We start from the raw sequence: 22292 nt of genomic DNA on the forward strand, positions 1-22292 counted from the left end.
CTACTTGGAGGGCACTAGAAATCTTGGGGTCAGTGGAAATCTACTCGGAATGTATGGGGACACTAGACATTTTGGGGTCACTGGGAATCTACTTGGAATGTTGGGGACACTAGGAATCTTGGCGTCACTGGGAATCTACTTGGAATGTTGGAGAATCTTGGGGTCACTGGGAATCTATTTGGAATGTATGGGGAGCCTAGAAATCTTGGGGTCACTGGGAATCTACTTGGAAAGTTGGGGACACTAGGAATCTTGGGGTCACTGGGAATCTACTTGTAATGTTGGGGACACTAGGAATCTTGGGCCACTGGGAATATCCTTGGAATGTCGGGGACACTAGGAATATTGGGGTCACTGGAACTCTACTTGGAATGTCGGGAACACTAGGAATCTTACGGTCACTGGGAATCTACTTGGAATGTTGGGGACACTAGAAATATTGGGGTCACTGGGAATCTACTTGAAGGACACTAGAAATATTGGGGTCACTGGGAATCTACTTGGAATGTAAGGGGACAATATAAATCTTGGGGTCACTGGGAATCTACTTGGAATGTTGGGGACAGTAGGAATCTCAGGGTCAATGGGAATCTACTTGGAATGTTGGGGACACTAGGAATCTTGGGTCAATGGGAATATACTTGGAATGTCAGGGACACTAGAAATCTTGGGGTCACTGGGAAGCTACTTGGAATGTGGGGGACACTAGGAATCTTGGGGTCACTGGGAATCTACTTGGAATGTTGGGGACACCAGAAATCTTGAGGTCACTGGGAATCTACTTGGAGGGCACTAGAAATCTTGGGGTCAGTGGAAATCTACTCGGAATGTATGGGGACACTAGACATTTTGGGGTCACTGGGAATCTACTTGGAATGTTAGGGACACTAGGAATCTTGGGGTCACTGGGAATCTACTTGGGATGTTGGGGAATCTTGGGGTCACTGGGAATCTATTTGGAATGTATGGGGAGCCTAGAAATCTTGGGGTCACTGGGAATCTACTTGGAAAGTTGGGGACACTAGGAATCTTGGGGTCACTGGGAATCTACTTGTAATGTTGAGGAGATTAGGAATCTTGGGGTCAATTGGAATCTACTTGGAATGTTTGGGACACTAGGAATCTTGGGTCACTGGGAGTATACTTGGAATGTCGGGGACACTAGGAATCTTGGGGTCACTGGAAATCTACTTGCAATGTCGGGTACACTAGAAATTTTGGGGTCACTGGTTATGTACTTGGAATGTTGGGAGCACTAGGAATATTGGGTCACTGGAAATCTACTTGGAATGTTGGGGACACTAGGATTCTTGGAGTCACTGGGAGTCTACTTGGAATGTTGGAGACACTAGGAATCTTGGAGTTACTGTGAATATACTTGGAATGTTGGGGACACTGGAAATATTGCGGTCACTGTGAATATACTTGGAATGTTGGGAACACTAGGAATCTTGGGGTCACTGGAAATCTACTTGGAATGTCGGGGACACTAGAAATCTTGGGGTCACTGGGAATATACTTTTTCTTATGGGATATTTGTCAAGGCCGCTCACCCATCCCTAACCGTAGGCCATCGTTCAATGTGCGATCACATGTAACAGCTGCAGAGCCTGACATGGATTTGTATGGCTGATTGGCTGCAGCTCATGAACACCTGGCCACACAGCCCACAGAAATGCTGATCTGGGTGTTGTATAGCCCTAGATGGCCGTATGAATAAGTAAAAAGATAAAGCTGGTTGCAGCTTATCAGGCCGGACTTGTGAATCATTGGATATTGCTGGAATGCAGTCGGCTGGACGGAGGAAGCTACACCCCCCATCCGAAAGCCAGAGGACATAGGCCCCCCTGCAACCGACCACTGCAAACAAACACTGGGGAAAGTGGATGGATGGACAATACACCCCCCCCATGCTGGAGTGTCTAGGGAGAAGAGGGAGGACAGATGCCCCCCTCCCCCCGGCGTGAGCACTGGAGAAAGCAGGCGGCGCCCCTTCGAAAATGCCAGATAGAGCATGTAACGAGGCAGGCAGTCCTCCATGTCACTGGGAAAACAGGTGGCCAGGCATTGCACCCCCGATGTGAGCACGGGCGGGCAGCCCCCTCATGCCTGACCTGCATGGGGAGAGAGGAGCTGGCGGGTGGCCGATCACCCCCCGGAGTGAACACCAGGAGAAGCGGGCGGCCCCCTCGGGATTCCAGATTTGCATTGGGAGAGAGGAGCTGGCGGGTGGCCGATCACCCCCGGCATGAAACACCAGGAGAAGTGGGCGGGCGGCCCCCGAGTTATGACAGATATCCTTTGGTGAAAAGAAGATGGGCGGGCGGGGCGGTCTCATTGGTGGTGCACCGACAGAGTTACCACCAACACTGTTGCCGCTGACCATTGCTCAGCAGGGACCCGGAAGTGACGCGTGTCGGCGTGACCCGGAAATGATCCGACGAAGGATCTGATGGAGGAGGAGGAAGATATAGCCCTCAGACTCCTCCTACAAATCCAGGCTATCTTGCGGCCAGCCTTCAAACATATACAGTATATACAATGGAACCTCGGATTGCAAGTAATGTGGTTAACGGCATTTTTGCAATACGAGATTTATTTATTTTATTTTTTTTTGTTTTTTTTTTTATCTTTTTATTGAAAAATAAAGTGGTGATACAGATAGTAGGTAAGTATCTTAAAATGAACCAATGACAATCCGAATACAATGTCCATATACATATCAAATCGATAACGGTCTGAAAATAATGAAAGTTACATCCGCTTACAATAAACGTGTGAAAACCCAATATCAAGAACATAAATAAGAAAACAATCGTAAAGACCACGTATAAAACAGTCATCCTGTCCATCTGTGTTAAAGCGGAGGTCCACCCTAAAATGGACCTCCGCTCATCAGAATCCCCCCCCTCCGGCGCCACAATTGGCACCTTTCAGGGGGGAGGGGGGTGCAGTTACCTGGATAATCCAGGTAACTGCACCGACTTCCGGGATAGCTGTCTGCGGAAAGGGGCGTAGATTACGCCCCTTTCCGCAAGTGCCCGCCCCCTTCCGCAAGTGCCCCGCTGCCTGCTGGGAAACACACAGATCCCAGAGGCAGCGGGGACCGTCCTCATTGCGCAGCGTGTCTCGCGCATGCGCAGTAGGGAACCGGGAAATGAAGCCGAAAGGCTCCATTTCCTGATTCCCATACCCAAGATGGCGGCGGCAGCACCCGGGTGACGATCTACAGATTGGCTTCGGGTGCCGACATCGCGGGCGCGCTGGACAGGTAAGTGTCACTATTTTAAAAGTCAGCAGCTGCAGTATTTGTAGCTGCTGGCTTTTAAAAAAAAAAAAAACACGGAGTCCTGGTGGACTCCCGCTTTAACTCTGACTTGAGATAGGGTAGAAGCCTTAGACTCTATTGTTATACAATTTCCACGGGAGCCAATTCCTATCATATTTTTGTAAATTGCCGTCCCTATATGCTAAGATTTGTTCATATGCCATTACGGAGTTAATTCTTGCTTTGACACTGATAATGGAAGGGGGTTCTGGTGTTTTCCAGTTACTCATGATCAGTGATCTAGCCGCTAAGAACGCATGCACGACCACTGATCTAGACTTTGGTGGGAAGTCGTTTAAGTTTATACCTAGAATGGCCTGTTCTTTCCGCAGTGGGGCTCTTTGCATAGTAATCCTAGAGATCATATCAAATACAGCTGCCCAAAAGGGGTGTAAAATTGGGCAGGCCCACAGCATGTGTAGCAATGTCCCCACATTCCCACATCCTCTCCAACATACGTTTGAGACGCCATCAGCAAACTTAGCAACAAGGTATGGTGTGTAATACCATCTTAACCATATTTTCCGCATTAAATCGTCATAGTTCGAGCACCTGGAATACATGCCCATATGTTTAATGGCCTTTGACCACTGGAGGTCTGTGAACTCCTGTCCTATTTCCTTTTCCCAATTTAGAAATTGCGTGGGTTTGGTGAAGGCGTCTTTAGAATGCAAGGACTGGTAGATCACCGAGACACCTTTAGATTTTGTGGAGTTAGAGTGTAAATGAAACCATATTTTTTCAGTGACTGGCAACCTTACTACTTGAAATGTCTGAAAGTAGGAGGCTAACTGTGTATATGTTAAAAATTCAGAGCTTGGAAGATGGAACTTCTCCTGTATCTTACTAAATGAAAGTATTTTGCCCTCCGCAGTTATGTCTGTCCAGTTTACCACTTTGTGTAATGCCCATTGAGATAGGTTAATGTTTGGTATGTTCCACTTAGCAATGTCTAAAGGTATTGGTACTTTTTTCGATGGGTAGAATTCATTCCCTTCAGATGTTATTTCTTTCCATGCTTCGATTGAGGCTTGGATAGTAGGGTGTTTGGGGATATTGTTCCGTTTAGTAACGCAAGCTGCCATAAGCAGGGCCAAGGGAGGGGAGTCCCTCATCCAGGTCCTTTCCAGTGTACACCATGGTTTGGTATCTAAGTCTAGAAACCAATGTCTCAGTTGGTCCAGAAGAAATGTGGTATAGTAATCTCGCAGTACTGGAATACCCATGCCCCCCGTTGTTTTATGTCTATGCTGCATAATAGGGGAACACCTAGATTTTTTCCCATCCCATACAAAATTCAGCAACTGCTTTTGTAGAGTAGTGAAAAAGGAGTGTGGAAGGGGGATCGGTAGGGCTCTGAAAAGGTAGGTTAATTTGGGTAAAATAAACATTTTTTATGCCGCAATCCGGCCTGACCAGGACAGATAGAACTTCTGTAATTTACTAATATCATGTTGAAGAGATGATACTAGGGGAGCATAGTTTTCTTTATATAATTTATCAGTGGGGTAAGTAAGATTCACACCTAAATATTTAATTGAAGTGTTAGCCCATGTGTACGGGAAGGTATGTTTAAGATACTTTGTTAGCGGTGGGCTGATGTTCGTTCCTAAAATAAGGGATTTGGACGTATTAATTTTATAAAAAGAGATTTTGCTAAATTCCAGGAGTGCTGAATGAGCCGCCGGCAGAGAGACCGAGGGATTAGTTAGGGACAGTATGACGTCATCTGCAAACAGCGATACCTTGTACTGTCTCCCGCTCACCCGTATGCCTTCTATAAGATGGTCCTCCCTCAATCTCTTCGCCAGGGGATCCATCACGAGGGCGAAAATAATTGGGGACAGGGGGCATCCCTGCCTGGTCCCATTCGTTATGTCAAAGGGCTTAGAGTATAAACCCTCGGTGTACACATGGGCCGAAGGTTGTGAATAAAGGGCAAGTATAGCATCCCGTATCGTACCCTCCATCCCAAATTTGGAGAGTACTCCTCGCAGGTAACCCCAGTGAATTCTATCGAAAGCCTTCTCTGCATCCAGTGATAGAAGCAGAGAAGGCTCCCCCCTGCGCTCCACCATATGCATGAGATTGATCATGCGCCTGGTAGCATCGGTAGTCTGACGTCCCGCAACAAACCCAACTTGATCATAATTAATAAGCTTGGGAAGAACTATGTTCAATCTATTTGCAAGCAACTTAGCGTGGAGTTTCACGTCCACATTCAGTAAAGATATCGGACGAAAGTTCTGCGGTACATTAGGGTCTTTGCCCGGTTTTGGAAGAGTGACGATCGTCGCTGTGAGCATTTCTGGAGGGAAGGACGCCGCTGCAGTCGCGGCATCAAACATTCGGGACAGATGTGGTATTAGGCTGGAGCTAAAGAGTTGGTAATATTCCGATGAATACCCGTCGGGGCCTGGGGCCTTATTACGTGGGAGGTTGGCTATAGCTTTCTCTATTTCTGACAAAGTGAAGGATGTATTTAGCTGCTCAAGGTCGTCATTGGATAATTTAGGTAGATTAATCGAATCCAAAAATGCCGCTATTGAGGATTCAGTGGGTTGATGTGTTTCTCCATCTGAGTGTAAGTTATACAGTGTCTTGTAATACTCACTAAACAAGTCAGCTATTTCCTGTGGATTCGTGTGTTTCTCATTAGTGCTGGGGTTTAAGAAATAAGGCAATTTTTGGCGAATTGCTTTGTCCTTTACTTGCTTGGCCAATAGTTTACTAGCCTTATTACCAAATCCATAACTCTGGGCTTTAAGAGATCGGTAATGGCGGTCATGTTGTGCGACCAATAGGGATTTTAAGTCCTGTCTGGCTAAAAATAATTGTTCCCTAAGGGGTTGGGTGGTTTGTCGTTTGTTTTCAGATTCCAACTGGCTTATTTTTTTCAACAAGGTGTCCAATTTTTCTGATCTTTGTTTCCTGACCCTACAATTCAACTGAATAAGCAGACCTCTTATGAAGGCTTTATGGGAGTTCCATACTACAAAGGGATCACTCACTGAGGGTACATTTCGGTCAAAGAATGCCACAAGTTCTTCCTCAATATATTTCCTATGCTCTGGTTGTGATAAAGTATAAATATCGTTTCTCCATCTATTTGCCCTTGTTTCCAATCGGTTATCCCCCACATCAACCGAAATCGGTGCATGGTCAGACCATGTGATGCAGTGGATCTCCGATTTGGAGATTTGCTGTAACGTAAATTTATCCACCAAGAACATATCAATACGTGAGTAACTATGATGAACATTTGAATAAAAAGTAAAATCTTTTTCAGATGCGTGTTGGCACCTCCATACATCAAATAATTCTGAGCGGGAAATGAAGCTCTCCAGAGATACCCTTTTTGTTAGACGCTTACCAGAACTGGAGAGATCCATCTCCCCCCCAGGGACTGCATTAAAATCTCCACACCACACCACCCTCCCCTGTTTAATTGTAGACACCTTTTCCATAATTTGTTCAAGAAAGAAAGTTGTTTGACATTCGGTGCATACACATTAACCAAAGTTATTTTTACGCTATTGATCTCACATATTAGCACAACATAACGGCCTAAGTCATCTAAGTGTACGTCTAAAAGTTTGAATTGGACTGTATTTTTTATAGCGATAGCCACCCCCCTTTTCTTTTTGGAGAAATTTGCTAGAAACACATGGGGGAATTGCCGGTTTTGGAACGTAGGTGTTTTGCGGGTGGCAAAGTGGGTTTTTTGAAAACAAATCACGTCACTATGTAAACGTTTAGCTTCTTTCCATGCCAACTGACGTTTAAAAGGGCTATTAAGGCCTTTAACATTGAGCGATGAGATGCGAAAAGGCATGGGGTCAAAGGGGTTTTTGCCTCCGTTTAGGCAAATTAGTAAAATTTAATGGCGGCCTATACACCTACTCAGGAGGACCTGCGAAACTTCCCCGTATTTCTCACGTACCGCTGGGGTAACAAAGCTTGCTGTGCTTCTAAGGGTCGTTCTAAGAACTGAGCCCGTATAATCACCGGAGAAAAGGTTAAGACACTGTAAGTATGGCTCGTGTACAATACCACACAGAGAAAAATTCAATAGGGATTATGAACTTATTAACTAACCACAGAATGGTTCAGAGTAGATCGGTCAATGGAAGGAATCCGCTACTTAATTGAGCGAATTACTTGCAGACCAGTGCGGTAAATTTACCGCTTGACTTAAAGGGGTTACAAAATGCAGTAATATTCTGCAAAAAGAAAGAGAAATCAAACAAAATAAACGTAGACCAACTGAAACGGCTACATGGCGGTCGGGCCATCAGGGAGAGAATATGGATAAAATCCTAGAAACTATTGAGCTCGTGTCCATTGCCTGAACACATGGCTGTAAGCATACTCATCCTTGATCTGAGTCATCCGCACGTTCTGGTTCCAGAATTTGCCAGTCCTTTAGGAGTCACAGTCCTTCTTTCAAGGTAGAGATGGTATGAGTAGTGTCCTCTCGAACAATTTGTAGGCGAGCAGGGTAGATCCACCAATAAAGAATGCGATGGTTGTTTAAAGCTTTCGTGATGGTGGATAGTTGCCTGCGTTGTTGCATCGTAAACGCCAATAGGTCAGCAAAGAAGAATAGATCCTGCAAATCTTCTGGTAGGGATTCTCTGCGTCTCGTTGCTGCCATAAACTGATCCTTGATGTGGTAGAAATGAATACGGACGATGGTATCCCTCGGGAGATGGGCTGCTACATGCTTAGGTTTAGGGAGTCTATGGATGCGGTCCACAAGTAAGTCTTCCAGCGGTGCATCTGGGAGGATTGCCTTAGCTATCTGTAAGAAGTGAAGTTTTAGGTCTGGAGGTTTAATGGATTTAGGGATGCCTCGAATTTTAACATTATTCCTCCTAGACCTATCCTCCAAATTTGCTAATTTCAGCTTCATGAGCATCATTTCGTCTTCCCTGTCATTATGGGCATCCACCAGGTCATTGAAGGTTGTAGCAAATTCACCCATTTTAGATTCAACATGGGCCACTCTCTGCAACACTGAGGATATCTCTGATTTAAAGTTCCTAGTGAGAGTCTGAATGTCAGCATGGATCGTGGAACGTAGTGACACCAGCATATCTTTCAATGTTGTGTCCAGGATAGGGGCATTCGCTGTGGGGAACTCTAACAGGGAATCCTGCAGCTCTCTGGTGTCCTCCAGAGAGGAATCCAAACTTGCCTCAGCCTCCTCTCTGTCACTGCTATCCAGTCTCGGCTTGCTTTTGGCAGGGCTAGTCATCCCCGACAGCGGAGGGGTGCTGGTGATTTTCCCTGAGTAGCGGTGTGGATGGTCTGGGAGATGTGGAGTTGGTACCTGTCTGTTGGGCGCTGTATAAGCGCCATGCTCTCCTCCACCGCGTGTACCGCCGCCATCTTGCTCCGCCTGCCTCTGCTGTGTGAGGAAGTAGTCTGGCAGCTTGTTCGGTTTTCCACCGCTTTTTCTTTTGCGTTGAGGCATCTCCAGGCTTGCCCGCACCTCCTAGGGTAGAATTCGCCAGGAAACGAGGCTTGTAGAACGGGTAATCTCCCCCTTTTGGCCCGTGTATGCGAGGAGCTCTTCACTGAGCGTCCATCCGCTCTGCCGGCTAGCCACGCCCCCGAGATTTTTTTTTTAAATGCTGACTCAGTTTGTGAGTGTTGTCTCGCAACACGAGCAGGATTCAAGCCTCTACGGTGTGCAGTACTGCATTTGGCCAGAGGTGCGGGGGCGCTGGTGACACTTGGAGCCTTTCGGAGCTGGTCAGAGCCGCTGGGGAAATACTCGGAAATAATCAGAAACACTCGGACGTACTCTGTACCAGAGTGTTTCCAAGCCTTTCTGAGGGGTTTTGAGTGCATCCGAACGGTCTCTGAGTATTTCCAAGTCTCTCCGGTGCCCCCCACATCTGGCCACATGCAGTATATGCAATAGAAGTCAATGTGGAATGAATTCTCTTTCCTTCCATTGACTTCTATGGGGAAACTCATTTTGATATGAGATTGCTTTGGATTACTCCAAGGTTCCACTGTGTATATATATATATATATATATATATAATATATAAACCACCTAGTTGTTTCCTTAAAGAATTACCTGCAGGGCTAATTTGATTTCACCTGATATTTTTCTCTCTCAGGTTCCCCAAGCTCGGTGCAATGATCCGTGTCCACCAGGATCCAGGAAAGTTCAAACTGAAGGAACCCACGTCTGCTGCTATGGCTGTGTGCCGTGCCCTGATGGGGAACTCTCCAACGTAACCGGTAATAAATGCACAGTCATATAGTCAGTCAGGTTGAATAAAGACACATGACTATTAACTTTAAACTCTAAGTGCAACAACCTACCAATAATGTGGCATAGCCTTTATGCTGCTGGCTTCTGGTCTCCTTGAAATCCTCCTTCATCGAAGCCCCATACCCCCACTGCTGTAATCCTTTGGTGCGTCGGGGGGTTAATAGAGATGAAGAAGCTGTGATTTGCAAGAGAGCCCAACTATGCCCGTCCTTTCTGCTCAGCGCCTTCTTCCCTAGAAGCCTTGCTATAGCTCCTGTGTGTAGCTCACTCCCAAACGAGACATTGGTATGATGGGCCCTCTGAAACCTAACCTGTGTATTTTCAGAGCAGATCTCCTTCCACACCACTCTGACGCACCCCTATTGTTGAAAAAAAAAAACATACCAGACTGAGCAAACATGGTTTGTATTGGAAAATATTTGGTTAAATGAGGCAGAATAGTACAAACTAACCCCCCCAATTAAGGAGATTGACTCTCTCAATTGGTCCTCTTTACCGTTATCATTAGTAGTGAAAGTAAGAGAAATTACCCACATTTTGAGCTGTCCCCATAAAAGTAATAGAGGGCATATCTTCCAATTCCTTGGGACCCCCCAAGGAATTCCCATGATTTGCAGGGATTTCCCCTCACTTCCTGTTTGGCTATGGGACAGAAAGTGCAGGGGAAATCTCCAAAATGGGCCACCGTTGGTGAAAAAAAATCTACTTTAAGTAAATGAGAAGGTGACAAAACAGCGCAAGTACAGAGGAATGACCACCAGCATAAAAACAAAAACAAAGAACAAAAGTAAAAAAAAATATTTCCTTCCTGCCGGCATGGTTGAGGCCCATATGGTGGTGCGCTAGTGACGTGACTAAGCCGCTCCTCATGCATCAATTTTATGTAGCGGAGGTTTGTTAAATAGTTCTGGTAGGAAGTACTTGAGCAAGGTTTAACAGTAACAGGTACAAGGAGGGGTAGGCCAGAATCCAGTTATGGAAATCCAGAGTAGGTAATGTAGGTGATAGTATAGGTATAAGGGTGCCTGATGAGCCTAGTGGCAAACTGAGTTAATGAAGTCTCAAAAAGTTGTGTGATATGCAGTGGTTGGTGGGTTAAGAGCCCTCTCATCAGGCCTGCTCTATAGTAGTGGGTTTTTAACGATAGAGGGGCCCCTCATTGGGTGTCAGAACATGCTCAGGTGAACCACCTCCTGAAGGTTACTGGTGAACCCGTTCTGGAAGGCTGTGTGTGCATAAAATACCCAGTGAACCCATGCGACAATGCTGCAAGTGCTGATGCTGACTGGCTGTCCAGCCTGGCCAGGCAGGCTGCAGAAGTATAGATAGGGCTGCTCTGATGGATGAGGGCCCTGTGGTTCAGGACTCTTCCCTTGATGTTTGCTTTCAACCTGGTCTGGCACCAAAAGACCACAATCCACCCTGTGAAGCCTGCAGACGTTTCTTCACTTCTCCTGCTCAGAACACCATGCTCCATGGGGATTGTAGTTTCCTCCCTGCTTGTCCTTACTACATCTCTTAGCCAAACAACTCCACATGCCTTAACCCGAGACCATCCAAACGGGAGTGAGCAATGAAAGTCAATGAAACACTCTACTTGTGACAGACCCAACCGGGACAGAGGCTTTTGGAGCGGACTGCAGGGTGGCCTCTTGCATACTAACTATGGGCCCTGGCTTTTAAGGGAGCACCATTGTTTTGGAGGTGTGTGCCAGGGGAGTAACCTTGGAGTGGTCTTGCTTCAGATTCAAGTCCATGTCTCCCCAAAACACAAATATTCTGGAATGGAGGAACCAGATACATATTTAGGAGCTTTATGCCCAAACCAGCAATGACTGTTTTAGATTGTTAAAGCTCAAAAGTGAAACTGCCACTTATCTGTCTCCTCCTCCCCACTCCGGGGGCTACATTTGGCACCTTTCAGGGGGGAGAGGGAAACAAATATGTGTTTTTGACAGGTCCATCTTCCCCACTTCCGGAGAACAGCACCGTAGTGCCGTCCCTCGAAAGTTCAGCCCCCTCCTCCTTCCTCCACCGCCAGGCCAATTAGAAAGTGCAGCATGTTGTGCGCCTCCGCTGTAGGGAACCGCAGTAGTGAAGCCAAAAGGGTTCACTGTCGGTTTCCCTTACCAGGAATGGCGGGGGCAGAACCCAACTGCAGATCCCAAAATCATATGGTGTGATGACATTGCAAGAACCCTGGACAGGTAAGTGTCCTAATAATAAAAGTCAGCAGCTACAGTAATTGTCGTCTCCGTTGCTTATGTCAAATGTCACTTCCAGCCAATGCTCTTAAAGGGGAATTTTATTTATTTATTTATTTAATTCATTTTTTTAATTTTTTTATTGCATATTTCATATTTAAGAGGTCCTGTCATGTTTTTTTTTTGTTTTTTTTTCAATCACACGGGATATTTGCATTCCTTGTAATAGTAACAAAAGTGGCCCCAATTTATTTTAATTTTTTTAAAGGACAATGTAAAAAAAAAAAAGTTAAATAAATAAGATTTTTTTTTTTTTTAATGTCTCCTTTTTTAAACGTCGCCTATGGAGATTTTGGTATCCATTTTTGGGTATAAATTTAACATGATCTTTCACATTATAAAAAAAATTGTGCCAACTGTACTGTTGTGTTATTTTTTAAGTCAAAAAAGTGTATTTTTTCCCAAAAAAGTTGCGCTTGTAAGATCGCTGAGCAAATACGGTGTGACAGAAAGTATTGGAACAATATTTTATTCTCTAGGGTGTTAGAAAAATGAAAATATATAATGTTTGGGGGTTCTAAGTAATTTTCTAGCAAAAAAAAATGATTTTAGCTTGTAAACACTGAGGCCGCGTACACACGCGGGGACTGTTCGCCCAACTTTGTCCGTCAAACAGTTTCGGCAAACAGTCCGCTCAAAATTAGCATGGACGGACATGGCCACACACGACGGACGAACAGTTTGCTGAAACCGTGCGCGATGACGTGAACGGCACGTACGACGGGACGAAAAATACGACGTCCTATACACTGCATTATAACTTTCGGCGTGAAAATCCTTTCTGAGCATGCGCGCAACTTTGTTTGACGAACAAGCCTACACACGAGCGGACTGTTCGCTGAAACAAGGTTTCAGCGGACAGTTTTTCGGAAATTACGAAAAACCTTGTCCGTCAAACTGTCCGCTGAAACTGTCCGCTGAAAGCCCACTCATGAGCGGACTGTCCGCCCAAACACTGTTCAGCGGACAAAGTTGGGCGAACAGTCCGCCCGTGTGTACGCGGCCTGAGTCCGAAAAATAGACCCGGTCCTTAAGTGGTTAATTTCTTGATCATACATCACGGGACACAGGAGCTTCATTACATAGTGGGTTATATAGGCACCTCTGGTGATTGGACACTGGTTAACCCCCAATTAAGGAGAATTCCTCCCCTATATAACCCCTCCCATATGGGAGGCACCTCAGTTTTTTCGCCAGTGTCTAAGGTGGTTGGTCACGTAAAGCACGTGCTATGAAGAAAGCTCTGTGCAGGTCCCTGCGGGGGTCTAAGGGCTATGATAACCGGATCCATATCTCGGGCCGATATTTGACTCCCAAGATGATATAGTACCCGGGCCTCGTCATCCGAAGAAACAAGGTTTTGCCTGTAAGTCCTCTCCTTTTTGGAAGACTGGGCTCTGGGAAAACCAGACTTGGTGTACTATTTACATAGTGGCACGAAGGTTTCTGGCAGAGTCTTTTACAAGGTCCAGGTAAGAGGTTGCTCTGAGAAGGAACCCAAAAAATCCTGAAGGTTGGCACAACTCTGCCCGCCATGATGGGTGAAGGCTGGACTCTGTCTGTTTTCAGCAATTCCTGCGGCGGGGACAGGTAAGAGAAGTTAATTCTATATAAATCATATATTATGGATTTCTTCATGTGAGTAGTTGTATGTCTTACCTGGTTTCCACCACTAGAGGGAGTAAGAGCAGCCTGATGCATACTTACATGTCTTTCAGATACACACGCTCAGTGAAGCCTGTTTTTTTCAGATGGCTCACGTCTTCTGCTGCAGATTCTGCCACAATAGAGGTAAGAGAGATGTCCCACATAGTCTAGGGGTCTCGCGCGGCTCCGTAGGTGATCCTCTCCCCCTTGGACGACCGGCAGTCCTCGTGCACGTGCGCTCCCATACTAATGGAAGGAGGGGGGTGTGGTTGCAGGCGCCAAAGCAGCAATTTTAAAAAGCCCAGAATGCCAGGGGGCTGTAAGTGGAAGACACAGGAGCTGTGGGCAGTAAGCATCCTAAGGGATTGGATCCAGGCAAACCTAAGACACCTACTCAGCATCAGGTTGTGCAGTTTAAGCATATATATTTATTGTGAGACTTGGAGCACAATAGTGATTGCACTTTTGTACTAGTACCTCTGCTTTGTAGCTTAGGACTATGTCTCCTCGTAAGAACAAGGCACTAGTAAATCACCTCCTAGGTCTAGGGGTCCTAAAAATGCCTGTAGATTACCATCCCCCCTGCAAGACTGGAGCCAGCCTCACAGGATGAGTCAGTGCCCCTGTCAGGTTTTGCAGCCTCTCCTAATGTTTCAGCCCCAGTGTATGTCACTGAAGACTCCCTTAAGGCTACATTGGAGGGTTTTGAAGGGAGAATCATGGATTTTATTTCAGCTTCCCTAAAAGATAGCAGAAAAAGGGGTAGATCCAATCCCTCTGCTGAGATTCCTCTTTCAGATGACACCTCTGACAATGAGGAGAGATCCCTATCATGGGATAGGGATCAAGAGCAGTCGGATTTGTCAGAGGAAGAGGAGAGAGTCCCTTCCTCCCAGGCATTCAGAAAACAGGTTCAATATTATACTGAATTGGTGCGTACCACTTTCAGAATGCCCGCTCCTGAGGCCGCTACATCCTATTTCTTCCCTGGGGGTCAGGAGAATCCCACAGACTGCCTTTTCCTTTCCAATTCATCCCGATAAACTGTTTGCTCCTCCTAAAAGGTTTTCTATGCTTTATCCTCTGGAGGAAAGTTTCACCAAGAAATGGGGGGTCCCATCTGTCGATGCGGCTGTTTCTTGTGTGAATAGAAACCTGACCTGTCCTGTGGATAATGCTCAGGTATTTAAGGATCCAACTGATAAGAAGCTGGAAACGTTATTGAAAGCCTCCTTTTCCATGGCTGGCGCTGTAGTGCAGCCTACAGTCGCAACTCTGGGGTTGTGTCAGTTCCTCAAGGAACAGGTTAAGCAGATGCTTGGCCTCCTTCCCAGTGAGGAAGTGGAGAATTATGCAGAAATTCCTCAAATTCTGTGTTTTATGATTGATGCGATTTTGGATTCTGTCCAACAAGCATCTCGTTTGTCTCTCCTGTTGGTACACATGTGAAGGGCCCTATGGCTAAAAAATTGGGCAGCTGAGCTATCGTGTAAGAAGTATTTGACTGGGTTCCCGTTTAAGGGGGAACGCTTATTTGGGGAGGAATTAGATAAATTCGTCCAAAAGATTACAGGGGGTAAATCTACTCTCCTTCCAATCAAAAAGAGCAAACGTCCATCATTTAGGCGTTCTCTTTCTCCAGGAGCATCAAGCTCTAAGCAGTGGCGATGGTCTTCCCAACCTCCCTCTAGAGGAAAGGCCCAAGGTCACGCCCAGGGGCAGAAAAAGACTTGGGGGCGAAAGCCTGCCAAGCAGAGCCCAAAAGCTTCCTTGTGAAGGGGCGCCCCCTCTCGGCCGAGTGGGGGGAAGGCTCCTGCAGTTTGCAGAAGGCTGGCGGGAAGAGATTCGGGACAAGTGGGTAACCTCCTCGATATCTCTGGGCTACAAGCTAGAGTTTCAGGAGATTCCACCTTCTCGCTTCCGAAGGTCAGGGATCCCCAAGGATCCAGTAAAGCAAAAACCGCTACTTCTGGCCTTAGATCACTTACTATCCCAGGGGGTGATAGTGGAAGTGGACCCAAAAGAACAGGGATCAGGCTTTTACTTAAATCTCTTCACCGTTCCAAAGCCAAATGGAGGTGTCAGACCTATCCTGGATCTGAAGTATCTGAACCAGTTTTTGCACATCCGGTCTTTCTAAATGCAGTCAATACGCTCTGTGGTCTCCTCCCTGCAAGGAGGAGAGTTTATGGCATCAATTGATATCAAGGATGCATATCTTCATGTGCCAATTCTTTCCGCACACCAAAAGTATCTAAGGTTCACGGTAGATCAGTGCCATTTTCAATTTGTGGCCTTGCCGTTCGGTCTCGCTACAGCTCCTCGAGTCTTCACAAAGATTCTAGACCCTCTCTTGGCAAACCTAAGAGCTCAGGGTATAACCGTGATGCTTATCTAGACGATTTACTTCTCATAGAGAAAACAGTAGCGCTCTTGAACCACAGTGTTACCAAAACGTTAGAACACCTGAAACGTCTAGGTTGGATTATAAACCTAGAAAAGTCGTCCCTACAGCCTGCTACCAGGTTGGAGTATCTGGGCATGGTCATCGACACCGCTCAGGGCGGGGTGTTTCTACCAAGGCCAAAGGCCATGGCTATAGGGGCTCTAGTGCACCTAATTCTGGGCAGAAGAACTTCCCCCATTCGGTTGTGTATGAGACTGTTAGGGAAAATGGTCGCCTCCTTCGAGGCCGTTCCATTTGCCCAGGTTCACTCAAGGCCTTTGCAAAGATGCATCCTTGCGGCTTGGAACAGGAAGCCCCAGGCCTTGGACCTTCCTATGTGTCTATCCCCAGGGACACGCAAGAGTCTCGTTTGGTGGTTACAGACCAAGAATCTTCTGAAAGGCAAAACTTTTCTTCCTCTTCCATGGAAGATTATAACTACAGATGCCAGCCTGACAGGCTGGGGAGCAGTGTTGGAGGAGACGTGCACGCAGGGGAAATGGTCTGCGATCGAGAAGCTATTGCCCATAAATGTTTTGGAAATTCGGGCAGTTTATATGGCTCTCATAAACTGGTCTTACAGACTACGGGGTCTCCCTGTTCGAGTTCAGTCCGACAATGCCACAGCTGTGGCCTATATCAATCACCAGGGTGGCACCAGGAGTCTGGTTGCACAAAGAGAGGTTAATCGCATACTTGCTTGGGCAGAAAGGCATGGACAGTCTTCATTCCAGGAGTGGAAAATTGGCAAGCAGACTTTCTTTTTTTTTTTAAATAAAATTTTATTGAACAAAGGCATACAACAAGTTGTACAAAAGTTGCGGGCTAATACTTTTCTCATTGGAACAGAAAAAGGATAAAGGCAGAGAATAAATAAAAACAATCAGTCAACTCGGGGTTTGATAAGAACTAAGCAAGTTGTATATAACAAAAGGAGGATTCACCATTCCCCCAAAAGGGGGGAAGGGGAAGCCTCCCCTGGATGGATCTGGTGGTTAGAATATAACCTGGTGTGCAATATAGGAACAATCTACAAGGTAACATAGAGTATAGATGTAATGCAGTACATAGGGGAGGGGGAGGGGGGGGGGAAGTGCTGCACAGTTCCCGGCCGTCAATGAAAGGCGATGCATGAATGAGGCCCCATGTGAGGGGGAGATAGATAGGAGCACAGAGACACGCATGGTATGATTTCAGGTTGCAGCGGTTGGCGCCGGTAATGCGTGACCCTGATAGATGAAGGAGTGGTCCTCGAGGTGGGCTCGTTCCTGGGGGGTGAGTTTTGAAGACACATATAAATCCCATCTATTGTGGAAACGAAGTTTGGCTTTGGCTTGCAGAAAACTAGTGTTTAATTTGTCCCGAAAGAGGAGGTGCATGAGTTCTCTGTCCACTTGTGATACAGATGGTTTGTTCGTGGAAGTCCAGTTGGCCAGAATGTTTCTTCTGGCGAGTAACAAACATAGCAAGGCCTATTCCTTGCCCAGAGGTGTGGAAGTAGCTGACCAAGGAAGCAGTTTGGGGTCCCAGTGACCAAAAATAAGGAGTAGCGGATCCTTGGGGATTTTCAAAAGTGTTATCTTGAAGATAAATGCCAGAATTTCATCCCAAAATGAGGAGATAACCATGCAGGACCAATAACGATGGGTAAGGGAAGGTCTCGGAAGCAGACTTTCTAAGCCGCCAACAGTTATGCCCAGGAGAATGGGCTCTACACCCCGACATATTTCGGAACATATGTCACAAATGGGGCACTCTGGACGTAGATCTGTTTGCGTCCAGATTCAACAGGAAACTGGACAAATTCGTGTCAAGGACAAGAGATGTACTTGCTCAGGGGTCAGCTGCTCTGACAGTTCCCTTGGATCGGTACAATCTAATTTATGCCTTCCCCCCCGTACCCGCTTCTGTCACGGTTCCTGGGAAGAGTCAAGAGGGAAACAAAGTTGGTTCTTTTGGTAGCCCCGGCTTGGCCCAGGCAACCTTGGTATGCAGAGATCATGAAGTTGGCAGTAGGCAGGCCGTGGATCCTCCCTCTCCGGCCAGATCTACTCTCGCAGGGTCCAATTTACCATCCTGCTTTACACAGTCTAAGTTTAATGGTTTGGCTGCTGAGACCCACATTCTGAGAGATCGTGGACTTTCGGGGCCAGTCCTTTCTACTCTGGTCAATGCCAGAAAGCCGGCCTCCAGGCTTATTTACTCCAAAATCTGGAAGGCATATGTTTCCTGGTGTGAACCCAGGGGATGGCATCCTAGAAAGTATGTCATTAGCAGGATCTTGGCTTTCCTCCAGTCAGGCCTAGAAATGAATTTGGCCATAAGCACTATCAAGGTGCAGATTTCGGCCTTGTCAGTGTTTTTCCAGAAGCCACTTGCATCACATTCCCTTGTGCGGGCTTTCATCCAGGGGGCTATGCGGTTAAGGCCGCCAGTCAAACCTCCGGTATGCCCATAGGATCTGAATTTGGTTCTCTCGGCATTGCAGGGGCAACCATTTGAACCTTTGCATCAGGCTTCATTAGTTCTTTTGAATAAAAAATTGTTTTTCTTGATAGCCATATCTACGACTAGAAGAGTGTCAGAACTAGCAGCTCTCTCCAGCAAGGAACCTTATCTAATTATTCATAAGGACCGGGTGGTCATGCGTCCTAATAGGTCCTTTCTGCCTAAGGTGGTTTCAGGATTCCATTTGAATCAAGATGTAATCCTACCATCCTTTTTTCCGGATCCACAATCCGCAGAAGAAGAGTCTTTGCACACTTTAGATGTGGTAAGGGCAATCAGTATCTATCTTCAGGCAACTGCTCAGATAAGAAAAACTGATTGCTTGTTTATTTTGAAGAAAGGCCCGAGGAAGGGCCAGGCGGCATCAAAATCCACTCTCTCAAGGTGGATTAGGCAGGTTATTTCTCAGGCCTATAGTGTAAAGGGGAAGATTCCTCCTTTTCAAGTGAAAGCGCACTCAACTAGGGCTGTAAGTGCTTCTTGGGCAGTACATCACCAGGCTTCCCTGGCTCAGATCTGTAAGGCTGCAACTTGGTCATCAGTCCACACATTCACCAGATTCTATCAGGTGGATGTCAGAGGGCAAGAGGATATCGCTTCGGGCGCAGTGTACTGCAGGCTGCAGTTTAGATCCTCTGGTGCATGGCGGTCTATAATTCTGATCTGTGTCTCCCTCCCCTCAATCTGAGCATTGCTTTGGGACATCCCACTATGTAATGAAGCTCCTGTGTCCTGTGATGTATGATCAAGAAAATAGGATTTTTATATACAGCTTACCTGTAAAATCCTTTTCTTGAGAGTACATCACGGGACACAGGGCTCCCGCCGCTCTTGGGTTTTACGTGGTTTCTTATTGCTTTGCTACAAAACTGAGGTGCCTCCCAGATGGGAGGGGTTATATAGGGGAGGAATTCTCCTTAATTGGGGTTAGCCAGTGTCCAATCACCAGAGGTGCCTATATAACTCACTATGTAATGAAGCTCCTGTGTCCCGTGATGTACTCTCAAGAAAAGGATTTTACAGGTAAGCTGTATATATTTATTGGCTGAAATCAGCTGTCAAACTTGCGTTGTGCCCAATCACAGCACGGGTCAGCAGGGGGGGGGGGCACGCGCATGCTTGTTCCGAACCTGGAGGGAAGGCCGTCACCCTGCCTGGATCTGCCACCCGTTCATAGTAATAGTACTATTTTAATGTAATACCAAGTTTTATTAATAAAGTACAGTTACAGAAAAGCCTGGAGTTGCAAGTAACGCGGTTTCGCAATACAAGATGTTTTTTTGTTTTTTATTTTAATCCTGACTCGGTTTGTGAGCAATACCAGAGGTGTGGGGGCACCAGTGATGCTCAGAGATACTCGCAGAAGCTCGGAAACACTCAGAGCTGCTCTGAGACCCTCGGAAACATCCAGAAACACTCCATTCCCAAGCATTTCCGAGTGGTCTCAGAGCTTCTCCAAGTTTTTCTGAGTGTCTCCAGTGCCCCTCCACCTCTGGCCACATGTGGTACTGCATATACTAGCAGTGACACTGGAATGAATTATATGAGTTTCTATTGATTCCTATGGGGAAACTTGCTTTGATAGTGATTTAGATTACAAGCATTCTTCAGGAACTGATTATGCTCATAATCCAAGGTACTACTGCACCTGATATGTGCTACATTATTGAACATTTTATTCAGTTTATAACTAAAAATTTGTATGTTTTCCCTTCCCCCCCCCCCCCCCCCACAGACAGTGCCATCTGCCACAAATGTCCAGATGATAAGTGGTCGGATAAGAGAAAAGTGTCCTGTATTCCCAAAACATATGACTATCTCTCCTACGAGACAGACACCATGACTCAAGCCTTTTATGTTATCTCTATATTATGTTCTGCTGCAACTCTCCATATACTGACATTGTTTATTCTACTCCGGGACACTCCAATTGTGAAGGCCAATAACCGGACTGTGAGCTTCATCCTCCTGACCTCCATCTTGCTGAGCTTCCTCTGTGTCTTCTTCTTCCTCGGGCGTCCTGTGGATATAACCTGCATGCTGAGACAAGTATCATTTGGGGTCTTCTTCTCCATCGCTGTGTCTTCTGTTCTGGCCAAGACTATCACAGTCTGCATTGCCTTCAAAGCCTCCAAACCCGGCAGCTACTGGAGGAAGTGGGTGGGAGATAAGTTGTCTAATTCTGTTGTCGTAACCTGTTCTTCTGTCCAAGTTCTGATCTGTGTTATTTGGCTGTCAGTATCTCCTCCCTACCAAGAGTATGACATGGACTCCTATCCTGGGAAGATCCTCATTCAGTGTAATGAAGGGTCAGTTATTGGGTTCTACTCTATGTTGGGTTATATGGGGTTTCTGGCAGCTGTGAGTTTTGTTCTGGCTTTCATGGTGAGGACATTACCGGACAATTTTAATGAGGCCAAGTACATCACCTTCAGCATGCTGGTGTTCTGCAGTGTCTGGATTGCCATGATCCCGGCCTATCTGAGCACCAGAGGGAAATACATGGTGGCTGTGGAGGTATTCGCCATACTGGCCTCCAGTGCCGGAATATTAGGATGTATATTTTTCCCTAAATGTTATATAATTATCATAAAACCTGAGAGAAATACAAGAAAAAATATGTTTGCTAGGGTCAGATCATAAATTCTTTTTAGAAGCCATATAGAACAAAGTCACGTTGAGTGGTAGATAGTGTGAAGAATAGATGGACTATGAAGTGTATGTGACATAACAAAGATGAAAATCACATTTGTTAGTCTTGAAAACAACCCCCATATGCCGCGTACACACGATCGGAATTCTCGTCGGAAAAAGCTCTGATGGTTTTCCCGACGGAATTCCAAAGGAATTCGGCTCAAGCTGTCTTTCCTACACACGGTCACACCAAATTCCGATCGTTTATAACACGGTGATGTACATCACGTACGACGTGACTAGAAAAAGGAAGTTCAATAGCCAGTAGCCAATAGCTTCTGTCTCGTAGTTGAATCTGAGCATGCGTGATTTTTGGTGTGTCGGAATTGCATACAAACGATCGGAATTACCGAAAGAAAGTTTTTCCATCTGGAAAATTGAGAACATGCTATCAATTTTTGGCTGGCGGAAATTCGGACAGCTAAATTCCGCTGGGGCATACACACGGTTGCATTTTCCGATGAAAAGCTCTCATCGGTCTTTTTCTGGACGGAATTCCAATTGTGTGTACGCGGCATAATGGGCTGTTCACTTTGAAAGGGAAGTGTCACTGTGAAAGGTCATTATTTTTTGCTATACTAATTAACCAGTTGCCGACCGCCGCACGCCGATGTACGTCGGTACAATGGCACGGGCAGGCATAAGGACATACATGTACGTCCCTTGCCTCCCGCGGGTCGGGGGCCCGATCGGGCCCCCGCCCGGTGCCTGCGGCGGTCGGTATTCGTGCGGGAGCGATCCCGGACGAGGGGACGGCCATTCATTCATGGCCACCCCCTCGCGATCGCTCCCGACGAATAGAAATCCCCGGTGACATCACTTCCTCTCCTGTAATGTAAACACAGGAGAGGAAGTGATGTATTCTCTCCTCCGTGTCGGTATTTTTCGTTCCGACACGGAGGAGAGCGGATCAGTAAGTTGCACCAACACTCACACACACAGTAGAACATGCCAGGCACACTCACACCCCCCCTTTACCCCCCGATCACCCCCCCAATTACCCCTGCCCCCCAGTCACAGTGACACCAATGTCATTTATTTTTTTTTTTTTATTTTTTTTTGCATTGGTGTCATTTGTGACTGTAATAACTGTTAGGGCAGTTAGAGTTA

General features: G+C 46.3%; 1 protein-coding gene across 1 annotated transcript; it reads left to right on the top strand.

Annotated features, from left to right (window-relative positions):
* The first annotated feature begins 8690 nt into the window (after nt 1-8690).
* Nucleotides 8691-21131, top strand: LOC143958241 (vomeronasal type-2 receptor 26-like). The gene is made up of 3 exons (XM_077467759.1): nt 8691-8753; nt 9466-9589; nt 20224-21131. The coding sequence occupies exons 1-3, from the start codon at nt 8691-8693 to the stop codon at nt 21129-21131; spliced, it is 1095 nt and encodes a 364-aa protein (XP_077323885.1).
* The last annotated feature ends 1161 nt before the right edge of the window (nt 21132-22292 follow it).

Source organism: Lithobates pipiens, unplaced genomic scaffold (genome assembly GCF_037356315.1).
Source record: "Lithobates pipiens isolate NorthernLeopardFrog02 unplaced genomic scaffold, aLitPip1_a1.2 Scaffold_6, whole genome shotgun sequence".
Lineage (NCBI taxonomy): Eukaryota > Metazoa > Chordata > Amphibia > Anura > Ranidae > Lithobates > Lithobates pipiens.

What these genes read in the sequence shown, in the direction of transcription:
- LOC143958241 (XM_077467759.1), top strand. Translation starts at nt 8,691, where the DNA reads ATGCTCTCCTCCACCGCGTGTACCGCCGCCATCTTGCTCCGCCTGCCT. An exon ending in TGCCTCTGCTGTGTGAGGAA is followed by an intron (nt 8,754 to 9,465) that starts GTAGTCTGGCAG and finishes TTTCTCTCTCAG; the next exon opens with GTTCCCCAAGCTCGGTGCAA. An exon ending in GGAACTCTCCAACGTAACCG is followed by an intron (nt 9,590 to 20,223) that starts GTAATAAATGCA and finishes CCCCCCCCACAG; the next exon opens with ACAGTGCCATCTGCCACAAA.